Source organism: Camelus bactrianus, chromosome 29 (assembly GCF_048773025.1).
Source record: "Camelus bactrianus isolate YW-2024 breed Bactrian camel chromosome 29, ASM4877302v1, whole genome shotgun sequence".
Taxonomy (NCBI): Eukaryota; Metazoa; Chordata; class Mammalia; order Artiodactyla; family Camelidae; genus Camelus; species Camelus bactrianus.
The window spans coordinates 19620136-19642487 of NC_133567.1; the positions used below are offsets into that span (position 1 = coordinate 19620136).

Genomic DNA, 22352 nt, shown 5'->3' on the forward strand with positions numbered 1-22352 from the left:
GGGAGGCTTTGAGAGTGAAGTAGGGACTATTAGCAATTACACCAGAACATCAGACAGACACAGAGTGGCAGTCCCAGGCAAGCTGAAATGAAGGTCACCTTAGTACAGGAGACATTTACTGAAGGTTTGTGGATAACAGGAGGGAGACATAGGGCAAGCAACAACTTAGACTTGATTATCACTCACTCATGGTCTCCTTGAAAGTCCCTCAGAGTCCCTACCCTGGGAGATTCTTAGGAGCTTTCCGGTTTCCTCAGGCCTCTCCCTGCTGCCTGTGGCTCAGGTTTGGGGAGAGAGGGATTGGTGTGAAGGGTCCTCTTTGCTGCAGGGTCCAGTAGGGTAGCCATGTAGCCACAAGTGGAAATTTAAATTTAAACTAAATAAATGAAAAACTTCAGTTCCCCAGTAATTTCACCACATTTCAAGTGCTCTGTGGCTCCATGTGGCCAGTGGCTACCACAGCATGTCCAGGATCTCAGAAAGTCCTGTTCAGCACTATACTCTCCTCAGATGGTCCACTTCCATTCTTAGTCCCAGGTCTTTCATCCTCCCTGCCCTCCGCACGCGCACACACACACACACACACACGCACACTTACACACACACACACACACACACTTACACACACACACACACACACACACACTTCAACTGTGTGGATTCTTCTGTTTATTATGCAGAAAAATGGGCCATTCAGGCTTGCCCAAACAGCCTCTTTCTTTTCTACTAAAAAGAACTATCAGAACTCTGAGGTGTTTCCCTCAAAACCAGAGACCTATCTGCCTGGAGAGGAGCGGTCCCTCACTCCTAGAAGGCAGAAGTATCTGCCGTCGGTTCTGGTTTTTCTAAAGTTATGACACTGATTTTCAAATGTGATGTTTGGAAGCCACATTCCACATAAAGTTTTATTACTTTATCATTATATGGTGAATAAAGAAGTATAAGACGTTCTAAGTCAAATCCTTTGTTTATTTGGCTATAAAAAGCAAAGGGAAGAAAATGAAAAAAGAATTACAGCTCAGCCTTTGGCACAGCGTCAACTTTGAAACAGAAAGTATTTGACTTGTACTGGGGAAGAGTCTGCACTGTGTTAAATAATCTTGCCAGATGGCCGTCCAAACAAATGAACTGAAGCAAAACAGGCCAGATTTATGGTTTCACTGCAGTCAAAAATAACTTTTCTATTATTAAAAGTGAATAATTTCATGTTAAGGTGTGGTTTACATAACAATTCGGGGTTGTGAGATATGCTGGAAAGCAGCTGTATTGCAGAAGGTGGTGAACACTTGCCTGAGAAAAGAGGTGCTCATTTTGTCTAGTCAATGCCAAGGGTGTGGGCTTATAATCCAGTTTTTCCAAATGAGCATCAGATTGGGGCATAAGCCTCTGATTGGAAACATGGATTGCTTGAATTTTGTCACAAAACTTTCTTCCATTGCTCCCCCCCTCAAAAAGCTGAAAGGGGAGACACTGCTCTTTGTGGTTTCTTTCTTGGTAACCCGTTTTTTTTTTTCTCCCCAAAGGGAGGATCAGACTCTGTGTGCTGAAATAGCCTTGCAGGTTTATCCTGTTTATTCATCTAATAAACTTTAGAGTGCATTTTGATGTCTTTTCCTTCCAGGTTGGTTTGGAATTTACTCTTCCATTTCTGCCTTTGGTAGAATAGGTAGACAGAAGCCAGGAAATTATGTGCAAGGAAAGGGGTGTGCCCAACTCACTACTGGAGATTCTGGTCAACCACCAGCTAAGGGTCATAAACTAAGGCGCATGATTTGGGAAAATAGTACGAAAGGATGATGGATATTGAATAGAGATAAACACTTTAGGTACCTAAGGCTTAGTTCATGTCTCCCACCTGGCTCTCCTGCATCCTTCCTTTGTATTCATTCATTCATGACCCACTGTATGCTCCGCACTAGAGGAGTAGCAGGGAACAGCAGCACGGCCCCTGCCTTCACCCAGCTCCTGGGCGGTGACTAAGGGAGACCTCACCTCCTCTCTGAGGAGGTGGTGAGGAGTTAGACAGATGAAGGGGTGGGGGTGGAGGTGGGGGCAGGGAAAGGGACAGTGAAACGCAGGGGGAGCTCTCTAGGCAGAGGGAAGACCAAGGGCAAAGGCACTGGGGTGGGATTCAGGATGTGTGTGTAAGGGGCTGGAGGGCCAGCAGGTGGGGCAGGAGTGCCTTTGAACATGGCCGAAGCGGGAAGGGACTCACATATGTCAGCCTTGGCAGGATCTAGAGTTGTATCCTGAGAGCAAAGGAAGTTGGGTCAAAGTGCATAAAGTAGGAATTATATGATCAGATTTGTGTTTTTAAGAGCCCAGTGGTTTCTGCCAGGAGGATGCATTGAAAGGATGCAAAAGTGGCCGAGGGAGATCTGCTAGGTACCGCTGAGCAAGTAGAGGTGATAGAGGATGGGGGCTTCCACCTGGGTAGGAGCAGTGGAAACAGAGTTGAGTATATGTATGAGATATTTAGGAGGTAAAGTCCAATGGACTTCATAATAGATTTGCCACAAGGAGTAAAAGAGAAGGTGGTGTTGAAGATGACACTGGGCTGGGAGGAGCACATCACACTAAAGGTGGAGACTGACTGGGGACAGGAGGAGGAATAGTTCCAAAGAGGCCAGAAGGAGAGTGAGGAGCAAAGCTCTGGTGTGGTCTCACCAGAGGTCCTCTAGGAGTGGGAGGTGGGAGCAGTGCCAAATACATTCTGGGAGATTGCAAAGTCGAGCGGGCTTGTGCCCTGCTCTCCAGAGGAGGCTGCAGGGAGAGGCCATCATGGCACCAGAGAGGCCATGTAAGGGAGGTAGTGTGGCATGTCAAGGTCTAGGATGGCTTGAGCAGCCTCCAATCTCCCAGGACCCCAGGGGAGAGGCAGAAGAGTTGAGACAAGGCCAGGAGGCTGGGAGGGTCCTGGAGGAAGAATGTGGGACGTTATCAGTAGATGAGCTGTGGACTAGGCCAACTAGAGAGCACAGGAGAGTCGTGATGGGATGATGAGTCAAGAGTGGATGATGGGATGGTAGAGACAGGAGTCCAGACACCAGACGGAATAAAGTTCTCCTCAGCAGATGACAGACAGCTCATGACCTTCCGGGACAGGAGACTGTCCACCTCACCAACTCCATGTCTGATCATGGGCAAATGCCCAAAGAAAAAGGAGATGGGGGATAACTTGGGATAACTGAGTTTCATCAGGAACAAAAGAGCCTTGAGAAGATTCTAATATTATAACAATTCAGTGACTAATGGCAATCAAATCTGGAGAATAGCTGGGTTAATCATAAATGAGATTGGGATAGTTAGCTAGCTATTTGGAAGGAAAAAGTAGATTTTAACCTTTACCTGTACCAAATGTTCTAGATAGTAAATAAATAAATAAATAAATAAATAAATAAATAAATAAATAAATAAATAAATAAAAAATAAAATAAATAAAATCTGAAAGAAAGCATAAGGCAGTATTTTCTAATACTTGAGTGTGAGGGCCCCTTCTAAGCTATAAGTAAGATGTGAAATTTTAAAGAGAAACATTGACATATTTAATGATAAAAAGATTTTAAAATTTGCATGCAAAAATATCTCATGACTGAATTTAAAAGGCACACAAAATGGGTATTAATCAGCCATAAAAAAGAATGAATAGTGCCATTTTCAGCAACATAGATGGACCTAGAGAATATTATGCTTAGTGAGATAAATCAGACAGAGAAAGACAAATACTGTATGATATCACTTATGTGTGGAATCTAAAAAATAATACAAATGAATGTATATGCAAAACAGAAATAGACTCACAGGCATAGAAAACAAACTTGTGGTTACCAAAGGGAAGAGGGAAGAGGGGAGGGACAAATTAGGGGTATGGGATTAGCAAATACAAACCACTTTGTATAAAATAGATACACAAAAAGGATACACAGTATAGCACAGGGAATTATACCCATTATTTTGTAATAATGTCTAATGGAATGTAATCTGCAAAAATACTGAATTTCTATGCTGTACATTTGAAATTAACACAACATTGTAAATCAGTTATACTTTAATAAAAATGCACATACATTGGGGAAACTATTATAGCAAATAAGGCAGAAGTTTACATCTTAACAATTCCTACTAATTCATAAGGAAAGGTTAAGATTTCAAACCATAAATAGGCAAAGGACATGAACTGACATGTTGTAAATGATTAACATAAAAAATGTTTAATGTTATTAGCTATATTCAAGAAATATACTTTAAGAATGACATGTCTTTTAATGTCTATCAACTTAGGAGAGATTTTAAAAATGATAATACTCATTTCAGTTGAGCATACAGGAAGACATTGTTGTTGGGATTTTTGTTTGTTGTTGGGATTGTAAATTGAGCCAGATCATTTGGAGAGTAATTTGGCAATCTGTACTAAGGGTTTAAGGAGTTTAAAATTGGAAATAACCTATGTTTTCCAAATAGGGGAATATTTTAGGAAATCAGTATCTATCTACATGTTGTACGATTATCCTTGGCCATTAAAGTAGAAAATATTTAATGACATTGGAGAGTGCATATGCTGTAGCATTAAGTGGTTAAGAGCAACATGCTGAATTATATATACAGCATGATCACAGCCATGCAAATAAATACGCAAGGAAATAGTTGGAAAAAAATGTAGCAATCTACCCGTACTTATTTTTGAGTGTTGTAGTTATCAGTGATTTTATTTCCTTCCTACCTTTCTGCACTTCTGTCATGCAGAAGAATTCTAAGTTGGAAAAACTAGAAAATAATCTTTGTTAGAGGTAAATATGTACTTTTAGCTTTACTGTAGCTTAACTAATGGCTTCTAGTTCTAATGGTTCCAGATGATTTTGTTGGCCAATGCATTTGTCTCAAGCTATTGAAATGGACACTGCTGATGATTCAGATGATACTTTTATGGCCCTCAGTCTGTGTCAGGGGCCATATTAAACTCATTTAGAACTCATCGTACTCATATGAGGTAGGTCATATTATTATCCACATTTTATGGAGCAGGAAATTAAGGCACAGAGAGGTTAATTAATCTTACAAAGGTCACATTGCTAGCAAATGGTGGAGCTGGGATTTGAACTCAGGTAGTGTTGCTTCAGTGGTCCTATCCTCTACACGCCATCTGGTTATATTTAAGAGAATCAACAACCCTGTCTTTCAGAAAACCAGGCAATAGTAAAACCTTATGAAAACAAACTAACACCAGACAACATTAATAAATGTAAAATGACATTCTTGGGTCATGAATCTTACCTATGAAATATGAGAATTAAATTAGATGACCTTTAATACCCCTCGGATGTAAGTTCTATGACTGTATTTACTAGTAAGAAAAATTGACCTTCATTTACTGTACTTCATTTACAGTTATTTTCTCTGCCCATCACTGCCTTTCCAACCTCACCCTTTTCTATTGGAGACCCTCCCACATGGCCCTTGACACCGTCCCTCCCCATAGCCCAGTTGATTGGCTCAGGGGAAAATATATCACCCAAATCCGGCCAATGATTTCTGAGTTTGGAATTGGTGCTCCGGGAGTCTAGCCCAGTCTTGACCACACATGCTGTGAGTTCAACGTGGGCCTCTCGTGGCCACTTTTCACCATGTGCTGGGAAGCAAAGAAAGCAGCTATGTAGAGAGAGGAGAAAAGACACGCACAGGGAAGAGAGGAGTCCCGATCCTGCCGTCCCCCAGAGGCCGGGTGAGGGGACGGGACTGAAAAGGTGGGGAGTGTGGCTTTCTTGATCTTGGGTCTAGGATTCCACAACGTCTGGCAAAGCTGTCTGACCCTGGACCCTACAATACACCCCGTGTCCCCTCAATAAACCCGCTGCTTGTGTTTGCTTCATCTAGTTTGGGATTAATACTTGCTACCACCCATGTAGGACTCATGTGCAGCTGGTCTCCAGCATGTCCGGTTTGACCAACATGGTGAACAGTGAGACACTTTTATATCGAGCCCCTTTGCAAAATCTGACTTGAGATGTTTTCCTGTGATGATCTGGGCATTATCATGAAGTCAGCTAGAGTAAGGAAAGTACTGAGAACCAGAAGTGGCAATGAGGATGATACCAAAAGAGATGGTGAAGGACCTGCTAGCCAGCTGGCTGGAGGCTTCATTCTGGGGTCCAAGGTTAGCTTGCAGGTTTAACTTGGACACTTGATTGTTTTCAGGTTACCTAAGGCTTACCGTGCTTTGGGGGGTTGATTCATAGTCAGCCATCTAGTGAGAGACCCCTGGATCAGTCAGTAGGCCTGTGTCCTGATGCCCAGGGAGAGAGAGTTGTGTGCTACTCAGACCATAGATCTTGACCGACCTGTGTGCAGGGTCCCCCTCAGAGTGGAGGCACTTACCTGCCGGGCACTTCGCCAGCCCCTGCGCGTCCCCTGCAGCATCATCCTGGGTCCTGTCTCTCTTGCTCCTGTTATTGTTGGTGTCTTATCCTTGGTCTTTCTGTTTGCCAGGCAATCCTTGCATATAATTTAGAGAAAATGGGATCCAATTAAACGAATTAGAAGTGGCTGCTTCTGGGAGTGTGATGAAGGGGTGGAAAGGGGCAGAGCAGAGGACCTGCTTTCCATATAAGCTTTTTGTTGCCCTGATTTTTTTCACTGTGTACGTATATTACCTAGACAGAGACAATCACTGTAACGCCCAGATCCCCATTGTAAAATAGTGTCTGTTATGTTTAGTGTCAGCTTAGATCCTCTCTCCTGGGATGTTGACTCAAACCCTTGTGGCTTCCTTCCAGTCACTCTGCATGCTCTTTATAGCACAGACCTATGCTGTAATTTATTTCATTTAGAAATATTCATTTTTTTTCACTTACACATTTATTGAATTCTTGCTACATGCAGAGAATTTCTATGTAGAAACTGTATGTTACTGAACACTTTGTCCTACACTAGGTAATTATTAGGTGATCAGTAGAGTCATTTGGTGTTGGTGATTTTGAGAATGTACATATTCCAAAGGAACTTTAAAAAATGCTACTTAGTGGGCAGGGTATAGCTTAGAGGGAGAGCGCGTGCCTAGCATCCACAAGGTCCTGGGTTCAGTCCCCAGTACCTCCCTGTAAATAAATAAATAAACAAACAAACCTAATTATCCCCCCCCACCAAAAACATTTTAAAAAACACAAAAAGCAAACAAACAAAAAAATAATAAAGATGCTCCTTAGACTGAATAAATGTCCATGCCAGGCTTCAGAATATTCATTTCCTTCTCTCTTTACTTGGGCAATGATAGATGGAGAGCAAAGAGCGATTCAGCCTGAGGAAATGCTCTGTCTGAACAGTTTTTCATTCATTCACTGAAAAATTTATTGAGCACCTATTACGTGCCGGGTAGTGTACTACACGAGGTGGATGCTGCAAGCAGGACACAGCTGCGCCCTCAAGAAGTGTAAGGTCTTGGAGAGTATTTTTTGAGGGGAAGGTAGCTTTCATTTTTTTTACATGAGAAGACTCCATTACTTCATTAGGTGTTTGCTGCAGCATCCCTGTAGATGGTGGGCATTTGGTCAAAACTATTTTTGCAAGTATGTGATTGGCACACAGCTTTGCAGGACAACATCTCCAGATTCTCAGTATTTTCTCCTGCTCCCCCCACTGAGGGCCATGCATCTGGTTAAAAGGCAGAGTAAACCAACCAGCAGAGAGGAGAGAGGTGCTGCCTTAGGATCACAATGGATCCACAGACTAATAGCCCCTTAAAACATCCACTGTGCAGAACATCCACTGGGGAGCGTCAGGGCTGTGGGGACGCCCAAGTCTACCTACACTCTGTGGCCTCAGGACAGTTACTTAACCTTTATGAAGACCTTTCATTCTGGATAAAATGGGGGTGATGGTTTCCACACACAGCTATTGTGAGAGTTAATGAGACAATCATATGGAAGCATCCAGCACATTGCCTGGCACATAGAGGGAGCAAAGTGAGTCCCATCTCCTATCCCACTGCGTCTCAGGAAAAGTCAAAGGGCTCAGGGTCCCCTGTGCCCAATACAAGGGAATCATAGAGGTTCACTGCTGAGGAGCGGGGCTGCGGCTGGCGTGGGAGAAAGCAGTGGGTGTCCAACGGCACGACCTTCTAGTTCTCAAACAGGCTGAGCTATAAAACTGTGTCTCCACTGCTCAGTCTACTAATAGATGAAATAATGATGGCCAAGAGTAACCGAGAAAACATTTGGATGTGGTGTGTAAGCTATTTACTAAGGCCAGACATTTTTATTTTAGAATCTTCTTCAGAAATTGAAAAGAGAAAATTCTGGTATTTGAAGGCACTCATCCAGATATCTGATTCCAGTGTTTGAGTATTTTGCCTTCCATTTGGGGACTACTTCTCTGTGCGGGATGACATGTTATTTTAGGTAATTCTCACAACAGTCTCATGATGTAAGAAACTTCCCTGAACCAAGTGGTACACCAAGAGTCACAGCCCTCCCAACCCCAGCGAAGGCTTATTGGACTAGGAGTAGATAAAGATAGTGCCCAAGCCAGGCTAATTACTTTTCTTCTCTTTTATAATCATTCCCATTATAAGAACAGGGCATATAAAGGTTAAATCACATGTCCAGCTGTCTATCTTGCAAGAGGCAAAACTCAGATTTGTCCCCAAGTCTGTTGAACTCCACACCTGCTGCTTTGCTGCACAATACATATTCTTGGCCTTTGCAGGTGAATATACCAAATTCCAGCGATCCTAGCCTTGGCCTAGAGGAGGGTCTCTGCAGGCTGGCTTGCACCAGAATAGACGTCTCTTTTCCTCTGTTTGCTGGACAGCAGGACCAGCTGCATGGGTGAGCGGCTAACACAGCCGGGCAGTCATTGCCAAGGGAATGGGTGGGAGCTGTAATCATCAGGGCTGAAGTCTAGAAGAGAGCTGTGCCTTCCATGTGTTTCTAAAAATAACATGGATTGTGAGCAGTTGATACGGGGAAGATACCCCTTTGGTTTTAAATTATTTTTAACTGTAGGTAAAACCTCAGTCCCTCTAACCCCTGTGAGCCTTTCTTGGGTATAGTTGGTCATCCTTTATGTAAATAAACAGCCTCCAAATAGAAGCAGATACACAAAAACTTTTATTAAGTGGAAGTTAGACTTCATGGTAATTAACCACTTACAAATGCATTAAAATGCATGTGTGTGGACACCGCAGAAGTCAGAATGGTCTTCCTGAAAGTCCAGTGTTCTGGCTCGGCACGTGCCAGTGCACCCCAAGGTAGAAACATACACGCAGTAAACACAGGTCAACGAGGACGTCAGACTAGATTGGCAACACCATATCCACTGTTACAGCTAAGCATTACAGAACATGAAAGTCCAAAGACCAGAAGACTATTACTAAAGTGATTCTTACTCTAGACCTTTACTTCTACGTAAATGCTTCCATCGGACCAATGCAGCAAACCCTCAACTCTGGGGGGACAGCACCGTTTCTATATTTTACCCTTAAATGGGCCACAGAAACTGTAAACGTTCTGTGGCCCTCCTGATGTCCATTGCAGGTAGATGCCAGCTGTCCCCTTGGGAAAGTGCAGTTCAGTTTAACTGGTGTGAACATTTTATATGGTAAATCTTCCATCTGAAATTTTTCTTCTATTTCAGTTAGCACCAGTTTATCTGAAATATTTTTCCTGGTGTTATATATTTAGGAAACATTTTTTTGTTTTGTTTTGTTTTGAAACCAACACACAAAGTCCCAAACAATGGAAACTAAACACATTCAAAAAGTTGTTTCAGAGAACAGCATTTAGAAAAACAACATCATTTAAACATTTGACAAATCTATGTACAAGGTGCCCAAAGCTGGCGAGGAGGATGGCTGAGGAACAGTCACGGAAAAGGTTTATTAACCTGAACCCCCCACAGGCTGTGTATTTACAGTCGGATAGGTTTTCAGAAATGTAGTATCAGAACATCTGAATTTGGCTAAAAATCCTAGAAAAAGACACATCCCCGACCCTAATAACTTCTAAATAGGTAGCAAACATATCCAGTATAACCACAAGTAACCAGGTTGAGAAGTGTGTTTTTCCGTATTTTACATACACACAGTTGAGAAACTTTCTCAATGGACATAGAAGAGAACCGCGATGGCAGAGAGACAGAGTTCTTTGTTTTAACATCGTCAGATGAAGGAAAGAAATTTTTTTTTCCATGCCGAATAACGTAGGAAAGTGCTGATTAAGGAGCAGATAAATTATTAGGGAAAAGGGTTTCATGGAAACACAAAATCAACATGATGGCTGAAGAAATGTGTGTATATCCTATATGGACTTTCCAAAAAATATAAGTAATGCTCTCTGTGTAATTTTGAAAAAAAAAAAGATGATCAATGGTTTTGCTTTGCTGGACACTATTTTTATACTTTGTCCTTTGAAACTATATAATCCAACCCCTTTGGAGAATAGCTTTTTCCTTAGATTGAGAATTAAACACGATAGACACAACCTATGCTATATTTATCCAAGGCAGTATTCACTAATTCATGCAGTTTTGTTCACTTGCTAATCCAGTGTCACTAGAACATCCACCTCTAAAAAAACTGGGCACATTTTGTAACAGCCAACAGTTTCCATTTCTGCTGAAGAAGTACACTTAAACTATAAACCATTTCTCATCTGTTCACCTTAGTGGCTGAATTTAGAGCCTGAAGTTTCAATGTACTGTCTTTAGAAATGTCAGCTAGAAGTATGCAGATGGAAGTTCTACATCCCCATCATGACAGGCATTCAGGTCTGTTTTGAATAATTTGTGGTTGTGGTTATTCTCTAGGGAAAAAATTTGACTTGGATTTGATACAAAATACTCGTTATTCTTTGAAAATGCATAGTTGGTAATTTTTTACATTCATTCACTGATATTAAAGACTTTTGTAAGCAAGTACTTACCTCCAAATGGTGGTAACGTTGTATTTTGAAAGATCTCTAAAAATTGGAGAGCATTGTCACATTGCTTTTGAATTGGTGCCTAATTCCAAGTGAACGCCTGTCAGTTAACACTAACATTGTACAGGAAGAGCTATTTCTTGTCTGTCTTTCTCTTTACTTCCTTGGCAGGCACTAAAAAGCAACGTTTTCTACTGACAGCATTTCCAATAAATACCCCATTTAAGCCATTTTATAGTTTTGTCTTAACATGTTAGATTTGGTGTAGAAAACAATTTGAAAGATGGCTTAATTTTGAAAGGTAGAGTGTTTTTAAACCTCATCATGGGCTAAGGGCAACAGAGGTTTTGTGATGACCGTGGTGCTCTCACTCCTCGGCCCCCTCATTTGCAAAAGATTACCGCAGGCCACTCGGCAGTGGTATTTGATGATAGTCACAAACCCTTTGGGACCTAGCGATTTTTTCTTATCCTGAGTTCTTCCTCCAAGTATATAGATTTTGATACACGAAACACTTTGGAAACTACACTAGTATCTGGTTATTCCAGAGAGCATATGTTTCAATGGTTGACCATCGTCCAACCATTAATTATAAAAATAGGAATTTCAGGTCACATTGTAGGAAAATATTGATTAATGGCATTTTTTAAAAACATATATGATCCACATGCCTGGATTATTTTACACCCAGGACATTTTCAGTTATTGAAGTTATGGAAGAAGTATGTTTTGGGGGTTTTGAGTTCTTCCCTAAAATCTAAATATATTCTAAAGCTTTCTACCAGTGATCACAGAGGTTCCCCAAACAGTCGGGATACTTTGGAAGAAGAAGCTTTGCTCTCATCACAGGGCTTGGTCAAGTCACAGTCATTGATTTCTAATTAGCAGAGTGTAGGCGAAAAGGCGTAAAAAGCAAAGCAAGGGTTTGTAATCTGCAAATTGATGCATCCTTTTTTTTTTTTTTTCTGGTCCCCCTTGGGTAGGGGTAGTTTATGATTATGCTACACTATAGATCCCTGAGGGGTAATCCCAACTCTGGAGCCACTGGCCTCCAAAGCTCTGCCTCTTTCCTCTCTGTCTTGGCCATCTGTGCCCAAAACATGGGAAGGGGGCGCCACCGGGGTGAGGGACACATGCTCCACAACATGAGCAGATTGGAATAGTTTTCTCTTTGCAGAAATAGAATGTGGAAACAATTATAGCCTGCAGAAGCCATGTCCTTTTCACCTAATAAAGGCCAATTGAGCTTTCTCCTGCTCTGTAACCCTAGGCAGAGGTCAGGGCCCGGAGCAATGAAGTGTGAAGCCCTCTTCCTCTGCCCCATCGCTCCATTGGCTTTGCACTGGAAGGGAAGGGTTGGGTAGAGGACTTGCGAAGGAGGCTTTGAGTCAAAGTGAAAGGATTAGACACCTGCCTCACCATTCTTTATGAGGGAGTCTGACTGCATCCTTTGTGAGGAGTATGGCCCGTTGTATGCCTTACTACTCTGTCTGAACGATGACCAAAAACTCTTCAGATAAATGGAAACATTTCCCTGAAGCACAGGGGGAGTAGCTTCATCGACTGAGCCTAACATGCCAGTCACAGTAACACTTAGCCCCTTGGACCTTAGTTTAACAGGGAGGAATCAGGAGCATGGAAGCAAAAATGTTCAATCCAGAGCTTTTGGAAGCAAACGCACGTAATAACAGCATGGCCTCTTCCTCGGGGAAGTGAAGGCAAAGAGGGGAGAGGAACATTTCACTAGCAAATTCAAGGTGGTTGCGGTAAAATGACTAATAACCAGAATGGGGACTGTCCTCTCTCTCTTAATTTCTTCTCCAGAGTGCTGGTTTTCCCTCTTCAGTCAGAGATGTACCGAGAATTCAGAAGAAAATAGATGAGCAATTTAAAAAATTTTTTAAATATATATATATTTAAAAAAATTTATTATTTTTTTGGAGGGAGGTAATTATTTATTTATTTTTTAATGGAGGCACTGGGGATTGAACCCAGGACCTCGTGCATGCTGAGCAGGCACTCTACCACTGAGCTATACCCTCCCCCTGCAGCTTTTTTTTTTTTTAACTGAAAATTTTGTTCTTTAATGACAGCTCTCTTGCCTTTTTCAGGCATTGCTACTTGCTCCCCTGGTTAATTTTCTGAATTAAAAATTTATGGACTTGATCCTAGTAAGTATGTAAATGTTAACAGTTAATGAGACTTGAGAATTAATTTTTAACACTTTCATAATACAAATAAAGGGGATCTTTTCTTTGGAAGCTGGTAGTTAATTATGTGGATGACATTCAATATGAAAGGATTTTTTTTTTTAAACCAAGGACTACAGTTTAAGCATTGAATTCAGAATCTCCTCCTTCTTTAAAAATCTGTACTTAACTTTCTTTTGGAATGACAGCTTTTTCTTGTTTCCTAGAGCTTGGGTCCCTTTAAGTCCTGGCACTGTCAAGCATTGGTGCCAACCACTGCAAAACGGGCTTCTCCAGCAGAGGAGGACAATGCCCACCTGTCTCCTCCCCCAGTGTTGTATTGCTTTAGAAACAGAATCAAAGTATCATTTATCAAAAAGCCCGTGAATGAAGTAGGTGACAGGCCACCATGGGTTAGGCCCCTTCTAGAAAGCTCCAAGACTGAACTTGGGAATTTTAGGCTTTACCCTAAACTCAGGATGTGAAGCCTGGTGACCTCATGGGAGAAGGGTAAGATGAAATCCATTCATGCACTGGTCAACCTTGTAATCACTCATGATGGCAGAAATCTCAGGCCCTACCAAAGCTGTTTAAATTGCATTTGTACTGAAACATGACTTAACCATATTACCAAGTGTTTCCAACCTGAGTGGTCAGTACTTTTCAATTTGATCATTACAAATCGTAAATCTGAGCTGTTTTCACATTTTTGTTTTTTGGCATCAATGTAAGTTTACATGGATAACAAATGCTGAATGTTAACAGCAAAATAACTTTTTTCCAAGGAGTCAAAACTTTCACTCAGAACACTGTAGTAGCTAATAAACTATAATTGACAACTTAGATGGTTGGAATTTAGGAACTAGGGGCATGGTAGGTACCCTAAAGCGATAAATTTGGGGGTGATTAAGTCTGCATTTGACCATGTGAATGCGTGGGCTCTTTACTTCTATGCTAAAGACCTGGATTGCAAGGATGGGTGGAGAACATGGATCCCTGGGTCTTCTCAGGTTTAGAGTCATCCTGGGAGACTGTTCTGAGCCAGCTCTTCCCCTCCTCCCTGCAGGCAGTAACAAGGCTGGCTCACAGGTTCAAGACCACTTGAACCAGGTTGACCTTGGAGGTGGTGATGGTGACCCTAAATACTGTTATTCTACACTGGGCTCTAGGCAAGGTCAAATGAAGTCAAGTATCTGAAAGAGACATACTTTATTACATATGGGAAAGGGTTAGTGATTATGCCGACACCATCAGGACTCTGGTGTAAGATACAGGCTAAACTTAACTTAGTTCATCCAAACGAAGGAAGCAACTTCTATTTTTTTTTCCATAACACGTTTCTTCCCATTTTGTCTTTGACCTCAGACAAAGATGTTAAGGTTTTCTATGTGGAAAAACCCCATTTTTAAGGTTAGTGGACAATCTAAACTACCTAAGTACCTACCTACCAGTTCTGAAGCAAGGATTTTGCCATGTTGGAGGTGAAACTTAATGGAACTTTCACCCTGGGATGAAAATGCATGGGACAGGATGGAGTGGGAAGGGGTGTGGAGGGGCTGGCAAAAGGCTTTGGCACAAGGAGGCAGCGTGTGCTATCAGACTGCAGTGGCTCTTTGCCAGCCCCTTGTCACAGTGGTCACGGTAATGAAAACAGTCAGAAAGTTAGGATTACAGTCATTCAATGCTTTGGGGCCTGGCCTGGGCATGCCAGGACGCAGAGTGAGAGCTGGATAATACTTCAGTATATTTCGATCAGAGGCAAGGCTAGCTTAAGGATATTGTCTTTTGATATTCAAGTCTTCCATGAGAAGGATTCCTGGGGAAGAAATGACCTCTTTCCCTTCTTGGATGATAGTTGCCCAGAGAGTGCCAATGGTGAGTTTGTGGGGCTGATGGAAGAACTTGACCTGATGGCTATGGAATGCGAAATCTGCTGTTCCCAGCAGTTGAAACTGATGGCCAAAGGCTGCATCCGCCCATGTACAGGTTTTCTTTGGCCTGCACAGTGTTGGCCAAGAATTTGAATTTAGCTGAAGTATCAGGTAACATCCTATTTCCCAGTCGGAAGATCTAGCAGCCCTGGGCCTGATTTCTGCATGGTTCTGATTGTCTAGAGCTGGGGCCCCCTTCAAAGGGGCATGTGTTCTCTGGTTCACCACAATCTCTGCTATTCTCTAGTGCCCTTCTTTTGCCTGATCTGCATCATTCAGTGACAGTATCTGCCTGGTCTTTCTAAGGCATCTGCTATTTACCATTAGGAAGCTTCTATTGAAATACGAAGCAAAACTCGTTTGGTTCAAAACCATGCAGCAGTAAACACTTCTTGGGAACTTTAATGCCAACAACAGAGAGATTCCAAGAGAATGAAGGTAGAGATTTGCACACTGCCTGGTCTCAGAGATGAGGCCGTACACATCTTCCCCTAACTCTGTGCATTTCTAGTCCTCATATGTGCAGATACTAAAGCTCATTTGAAAACAAAGTCTGAGTGACCCTCTGACCACCTCATAGGAGGTGCCCAATGGGTGTACAACCATTCTGTCCCAGCTTTTTTTTTTTTGATGTTATCTGCAAACTTGACTAATCAGTCTAGCTTCTGAATTACTAAAATCTTAGAAGAAGGTGCTTTCTTGTTTTAACAGTGAGTGGGCTAGAAAACACTGTACAGCATTATGAAATGGTTTTGGCCAAGCTCCGAATTGTTTGTGTGGTTAATAAACTCTCCACATAGCGCCCTTCCTTGTCTTCCGACTCTTGGGAATACAGTGACTTCCTGATCTCAGACTCGCGAGTCTGTGAATTCTTCATGTGCAAAATCAAGCACTTGTTCTGATAAGGAAATTAAAGTTCTTTAGTTAGTGCTGAGGACGAAGTTATTTTAAATGTCACTGATCCCCTAAGAATCCTGTCTTTGGGCTCACATGCCATGATTTTAGAAATTTCCATCAAGTGATACTTACTAGTTAAATGCAGCTTTGTGCTTCTGGTAGGCTGAGCAATAAGCTTGTCCTTGTGACAGAATCTTGTCATTTTTACACTAAAGAATGTACAAGTATATTTCTCCCACTGCCAGTAAGCATATCTATTGACATTTTTAAGATTTAAAATATACTTGATGATTCTTAAAATATCTCCCCCCCAAATACTTTGAAAACACACTGGTAATGATAAAAGGAGTAGCTGCTGCCATCTTGATTCTCTTGTAATAATCTTTCCATCGGATCTGCATTTCTACTCTTGCTGCAGAGGGTTAAGTGAAAAGATATGCATCGAAACACTTGCTTAAAAGAGGCATAGCCCTTTGGAGAGCAGGAATTGCTTATAACGTTAACACTTCCTGTCTGGTAAAATATTGTATTTTAAAAAATAAGCTACAATGTATAAAACCAAGGTCATTTCCCACAAAATGTTCATGTTCTTTGTGATTACAAAACACTGCATCTTGTAAAATATTTCCAGTTCTGTTAACTCGAGAAGTTAAGTACTAATGCTTATTATAAAAGTGTCACATTTCTCAGAACTGCAGAAGCCTAAGCAGTATATTTCTTGTCTTATTTGGAAAATTAAGTTATAATTATTGTATTTAAGATTACATTTTGACACAACACATTACCATTGTGATTCTCAGACTCACAAGAAAAGTTATAAAACATGAGATTGTCTTCAAAAAAAAGGAACTATTTACAAAACAGGACCAGATGTAAAATTCCCATTTTGGTTTCTGGTCCTATGACAGATACACCTTTTAAAGCATGTATATCTCATTGGATCTGGGCTTTTTTCAAAGTCAGTCACCATAAGCAAACCAGTTGGCCTTAAATACCTTTTATACTTTCTTGCTTTATTGGTGCGCGTTACTTAGTGATACAGTTGGTACCTAAAAGTGCTAATCTCATTTTATTTACTGACTTCTGGTTTGACTAGTTACAATGCAAAAGACGTAAGGAAGCAGTTCCGATCTGGAGAAATCCCCACAGGTACGGGGAACGGGGAGAGCGTGTGTGCTGCTGGTTGGGTTATTTTCTTAGAGAAATGAGTTTTCCAGTTGACCCGTGTGCCCAGCGCATTCCCCAAAATGATCCATATTCATGAATCCTGCTCTGTTTCCACTCATTTGTATGCACAAATTCTTCCCTGCGTTCATACAGGTCAAAGCTACAGTTGACATGGTCGAGAGAAATTCTACAGGGTCTTGTGAAAAAGCAGCACCTTGTCCACAAAAGTCCATGGAAGTTTGCTCCTTAACATGCCATTAAAGCAAAATGAACATTTATAACGCCCTTCACCTACAGAATTCTGCGTGTAACTAACAACCAGTCATCCAACTGGCTAATTATAAAAAGGAACACCAAGGTGTCAGATTCATAATTACATTCAGAAACAGCCTTACATGAGTCTGCGAAAACCCACCAGGGACTGCGCTGTGGTTCAGATGCCAGCCTCAGAATGCAGGTCTATGAAACAAAGACACAGCTCTGTTTCACAGAGCATTCGTCCGCACCCCCAGAAGTCAGAACTGTCCAGTTCATGTCAATTTATCTTGAAATGATATCATGTTCATTAAAAAAACCCCAAAACCAAAAAAACTGTTCTGACTAGAAAAGATGCTGGAGACAATAGAAGCCTTTCTAGTCTTAGGATCCTCCAGATCTATTTTTTCACATACCCTTTAGTTTTCCCTGAGGAAATGTTTTTTTTTTTTTTAACAGTATTTTGCTACTTTTGTCAAGGAATCCTCTCCCATATGTACAGTTCTTGCCACTTTTCTCTAAACATTCCCAAGTGAATGCTGCGCTTTCCTTTTCCAGTGAAGTCTGATGAAGGCGGTAATGGGTTCCAGTAGTGACAGCTAATTCGGAACCCAGGGCTGCTTTCAGTGTGGCTTAGTGTGACACCAGCGACAGCTGACTTCAACTCAAGTGCTCCTGCAGTTTGATAGCGGGCACGTCTGTTTCAGAAATCTTGCAACATCCATGTAACTATTTCTTGTTGGAAAGCCCAAGAACTGTAACCCGCATCATTCTCTCTTGTAAGTTCTCATCTGCAACGCGGTTAGGACTGGACAAGGAATCGTCTCATGAAGGGCACCCACCCTGCTGGTGCCGGAGCTGTGGACAGGCACGCACATTCCTGCCCAGAAACCCACTGCCCTCTTCCTGACACTGGCTTTTGCCAAATGAGGGAGGAAACTTTTTAGCAAACAAGGTGGAGAGAAGTCCCACTCAAGATGTGCACGGCAGTCCTGCATCCCTGGGCGGAGCCGCTCGGGTGGGAACCTGGCAGCTCCCTTGGAGGTGCCCAGGGATGGTCACCATCGGCCAGTCAGCATGAGGGAGGTGAGCCTGAGCCAGGCCTCCACAGTCCTCTGGTGTCTCTTCTCCGGCCCCCGAATCACTTGCTACGTGGGTACTTCCTCCAGGCGCTCACACTGCCCTCCTATAAATGGGATGGACATCCTCTGGGAAGAACTAAGGTTTAAACGACTGCCTGATGAGCTCTCTCTGCTGTGGAGCTATCTGGAGAATGCCTGTCCATCACCAGGAAATGCCTTCTTTGGAGAGAGGTGAGACATCTTGTCTGAAGGGAAGGGTATCAGGGAGAGAAAAGTTAAAGGCTACAACATGCCTTCTTTAGAAAGACTTTGGGACCAGAACCCACTGCACCGCCATTCTTTTGCACAGACAGGTCTCTGAGATGCCCGTGAGGGGTGGGGCTCCCGGTAACTAGCCACGTGCCCTGGGACCTTCCTTCCCACCCATCTCCCTCCTCCTCCTCCTGCAGAAAAGAGACAGAAAAGAATGTGGTACCACAGAGAAGGCATTAAAAAAATCTTGGGCTTAATTTGGCACTTCATTTAGTTCCAAAATATAACAAAATAGCTCTTTTTTTTTTTTAATTTTAGTGTTTACAATCAGTGCTGTATCTTGCAACTTGTAGCCTTCTGGGTGCCTTGCAAGAAGTTTCGTCCATTTTCTTCAAGGCCAGCCAGGTGAAGCTTGGTAGTCCCCTAGTCATTACATGCCTTGGTACAGGGTGCAGGGGTCTATATGCAGGAGGTACTGAGGGTCTGTGCCACTTGGGAGCTAGAGAAGACAGCCCTGGGCTGACCAGCAGAAAGGAGCCCCCGAGTGGTGGGGAGACGCAGAAGAGTGTATGTAAAGACGGTTTTAGAAAGGAGAAGAAATCCCAGGGAACTGGCATTCAGTTCTACACTTCTGCTTACACCTGTGCATTGGCTAATACCGAGGTAAGGACTGAGCTGGGCTCAGCCAGGCCAGAGCTCAGAACTAGTCATGGGCTGTACTTCTGGGGGCAAAGTCACAGAGCCCCCACAAAACCCTCACTCCAGGATTGCTCCACAGCAACCCTCTCTCCCCACTTCTGTCCCAAAGTCCAGGGGATGGGGGATAGACTGAGCACCTTATCACTTTAATCTCTCGCTCTCTCTTTTTTTTTTTTTTAAATAAAAACCACCTTTATTTCTTTCTTTCTCTTAACGGAGGCACTGGGAATTGAACCCAGGACCTTGTGCACACCAAGCACATGCTCTACTGCTGAGCTGTACCCCCTCTGGATTAGTGACTTAATCCAAAGATCAAGGGCCAGGGAGCTTTGCTGAAGGAAAAAAACCCCTATACTCCAGGACTGCACCCCAGCCATCACTGAAGCACATGGTGCACCTGCTCAAATGGTTGACCAGCACTGGCTTCACTGCAGCCGCTGGGCAATCCAGCCCCAGCTCAGGGCCTCCTGGACCTCACAGCAGAGGCGCCTGTGGGTGAAATGACAGGATGCCTGGCTGGGGTAGAGGATGCAACTATGTCTGAAAAAACCCTTTCCTGGCTCGCCTTGTCAGTACTGAGACATCCATTATAGCTGGTGCTGGGTGGCTGGTGATCAAGGTGCACTACAGCACTTTCTCTGCTCTCTTTTTTTTTTTTTTTAATTAATGAAGGAGAAAACAGTATCTCTTACAAGGAAGAATGTTTAAAACATCATATGAGAGTTTAAAAAATAAAATTGCCAAAATGTGTGAATGCACAAATTGTAGATGTTACACCAACGAGCCTCCTTCTGTTCCTCTTATTTGAAAACAGCGTATCTGTTACGACTAGATGACTTCTTTCTACTCTTTAAAAAAAGTGTATGTACAATCGCTAAGTATATTAAACTTTGCTCTGTGCAATTTCATTTAACATCCCTATGGCTGATTCTAGGCCCCCAGCCCAACACAGTGCATCCTCTAAGGTGCTCTTACTTCTTTGCATAGGTACAGGAGGAGTAACTTTAGCAGGGCAATCAAGAGTAGGGTAGACAGAGAATGAGCTTATTTGTAGGGCTTGACAACTACTCCGCTGTCCCCGCACCACTGCCACCAAGACAAACAATAAACACACCAGGCTCGAAAGTCCAATTAAATGGAACACAGTGCAAGCCCTGGTCCTACTAAACTGAGAAATTCCTATACCAACACGCATTTTCCTTTTGGTGTTCTGTATGTTCCCTTCCGAGCAAATTCTTAATGACTAGCTCCAATATTCTGATAAGAAAAATAAAGGTTTGGACCTTCCCTTTTCCCATATAGTCTTTATATTGTCCATTAACCCATCTCCCAGACACGCTAAAGCATAAAACCTATATAAAAGTGCACTCAGAATGGATGCTGACCCCACGTGACTTTCTGAACAGACGGGGACGTGTAGGCAGGCTGTGCTCTGCTGCCTGAAGCCAACCTGCCAGGAGAGTCTGGAGTTCTCTACCTTTTCTGAAACCAGTCGCGGTGGCGTTTTGAGGGAGGGCCTGATGAGCCATTGACCTGGCAACAGCTGTCAGACGAGCGGCGATGAGCAGATCTGAGTTGTGGCTGGCATCGCATCGCATGAGGAAGCTTCGAGGCTTTCCCAGATGGCAACGTGGGCCAGGTCCTGGCTGCGTTGTGACAGGGAGTGGATGAGCCGGGCTGCCTCTCGAGGAAGGGCTTCCGAGGAAGACTCTCAGATGTTTCCCCTCAGTGACAGCGGCACGTCTTGAACTCAGCTGGGGCTGAAGTCTGCTGGTGATGTCAGTCAAATGTCAATCTTTTTTCGAGCTTCTGCCATCCAGGGCCCTTCAAGCTAACAGCTCTACCATGGTTCCATCTGGGGCCATTCTTCAAAACAAAACAAACAAACCAAAAAGACATAGAAAAGATCACGATGTGTACTGCTCCCAGAAGTCCAGTGGAGAACAGGGAAAAGACTATTCACAACGAATGCAGGGATTGTTTTTTGTACAAACGCTACTGAATAATGTGTAGCCTCCTTTCTTAAGTGTCAAAAAAAAAAAAATCTCAGAAACGGCATTATTCAGAAAGCTTATCAAAATAGACCTTTCTAGGTCAAACGGGCTTGGTTGGTTCAATTGCTACACAAGTCCACAGTTTTCAGACCTAGACATACAGCCCCCCAAAAGGTGGCTTTTCACGGGAAAAAAATAGTTACAGCTGCTGTAGGCTGGGTTCGCAGCAAGAACAGGGAGGGTAGTGACCTTTCGTGGGTTTTCCTTTTTTTCTTTTTCTTTTTTTGCTGTAATTCCACCAAGGTTCCCAGAAGTGCTTTTCCTGGGCTTCAGGCGTGTTCTGTTCGGAAGGAAAAGCGCTTTCTGAGGCCCTGCGTGGAAGGCGAAGGCAGGAGCATCTCCGGCGGGCGCCGGCCAGGGCGGCGTCGTCAGTCAGTGAACCTCTGGCAGGCCTTCTTCCAGCGGCAGGCCGTGCACCACATGTCCCGGTTCTCCATGCCGTACACCTTCCGGCACTTCTTGCCCTCTCCCCGGGGCTTCCTGGAAGACAGGTGAGGACAAGGGGTTCAGTGCGAGGAATCCAAAGGGCAGGCTCTGGAGGGCTCAAAAGAAAGATCTAGGGAAAAAAAAGTCAGGAAATGTAGTAGGAGATCCCTCTAGGTTCAGTCTTTAACCTGTGCTGGGTGTTTTCACAGCCGCTGAAATATTAACATTTGCTCCTTGAAAGAAACTTGGTCTTCTTAGTGCCTCCAGTAGTTTTTAGGCACAGAGTTAGCACTCCGTACAAATTTGGTAACCAACTGAATGAACAGAGAAATTACCTAGCACCTAATAGGTATTCAAGGAATGTTAGGTTTTTTTTTAAATCTTATCAAGGAATGTTAGTTTTTTTTTTTTTTTAATGTTCATAGGGAAAAGGAAATGATCTGTAGGGAATGCCACTGTACCCCATGATAGAAGAACCAGTGATGGAAAC

The 22352-nt window shown here is 42.9% G+C and overlaps 1 protein-coding gene and 1 non-coding gene across 2 annotated transcripts in view; both read right to left on the reverse strand.

Annotated features, from left to right (window-relative positions):
• Positions 1 to 9078: 9078 nt before the first annotated feature.
• Positions 9079 to 22352, reverse strand: part of ZNF704 (zinc finger protein 704) — a 178797-nt gene continuing 165523 nt past the window's right edge. Inside the window, exon 9 of the mRNA XM_074354861.1 lies at positions 9079 to 21916. Within this exon, the coding sequence (XP_074210962.1) occupies positions 21805 to 21916 (112 nt within the window). The 3' untranslated portion in view covers positions 9079 to 21804. The remainder of the gene's footprint in view (positions 21917 to 22352) is intronic.
• Positions 19597 to 19668, reverse strand: TRNAT-GGU (transfer RNA threonine (anticodon GGU)). The gene has a single exon. It is a non-coding gene; the product is annotated as a tRNA-Thr (tRNA).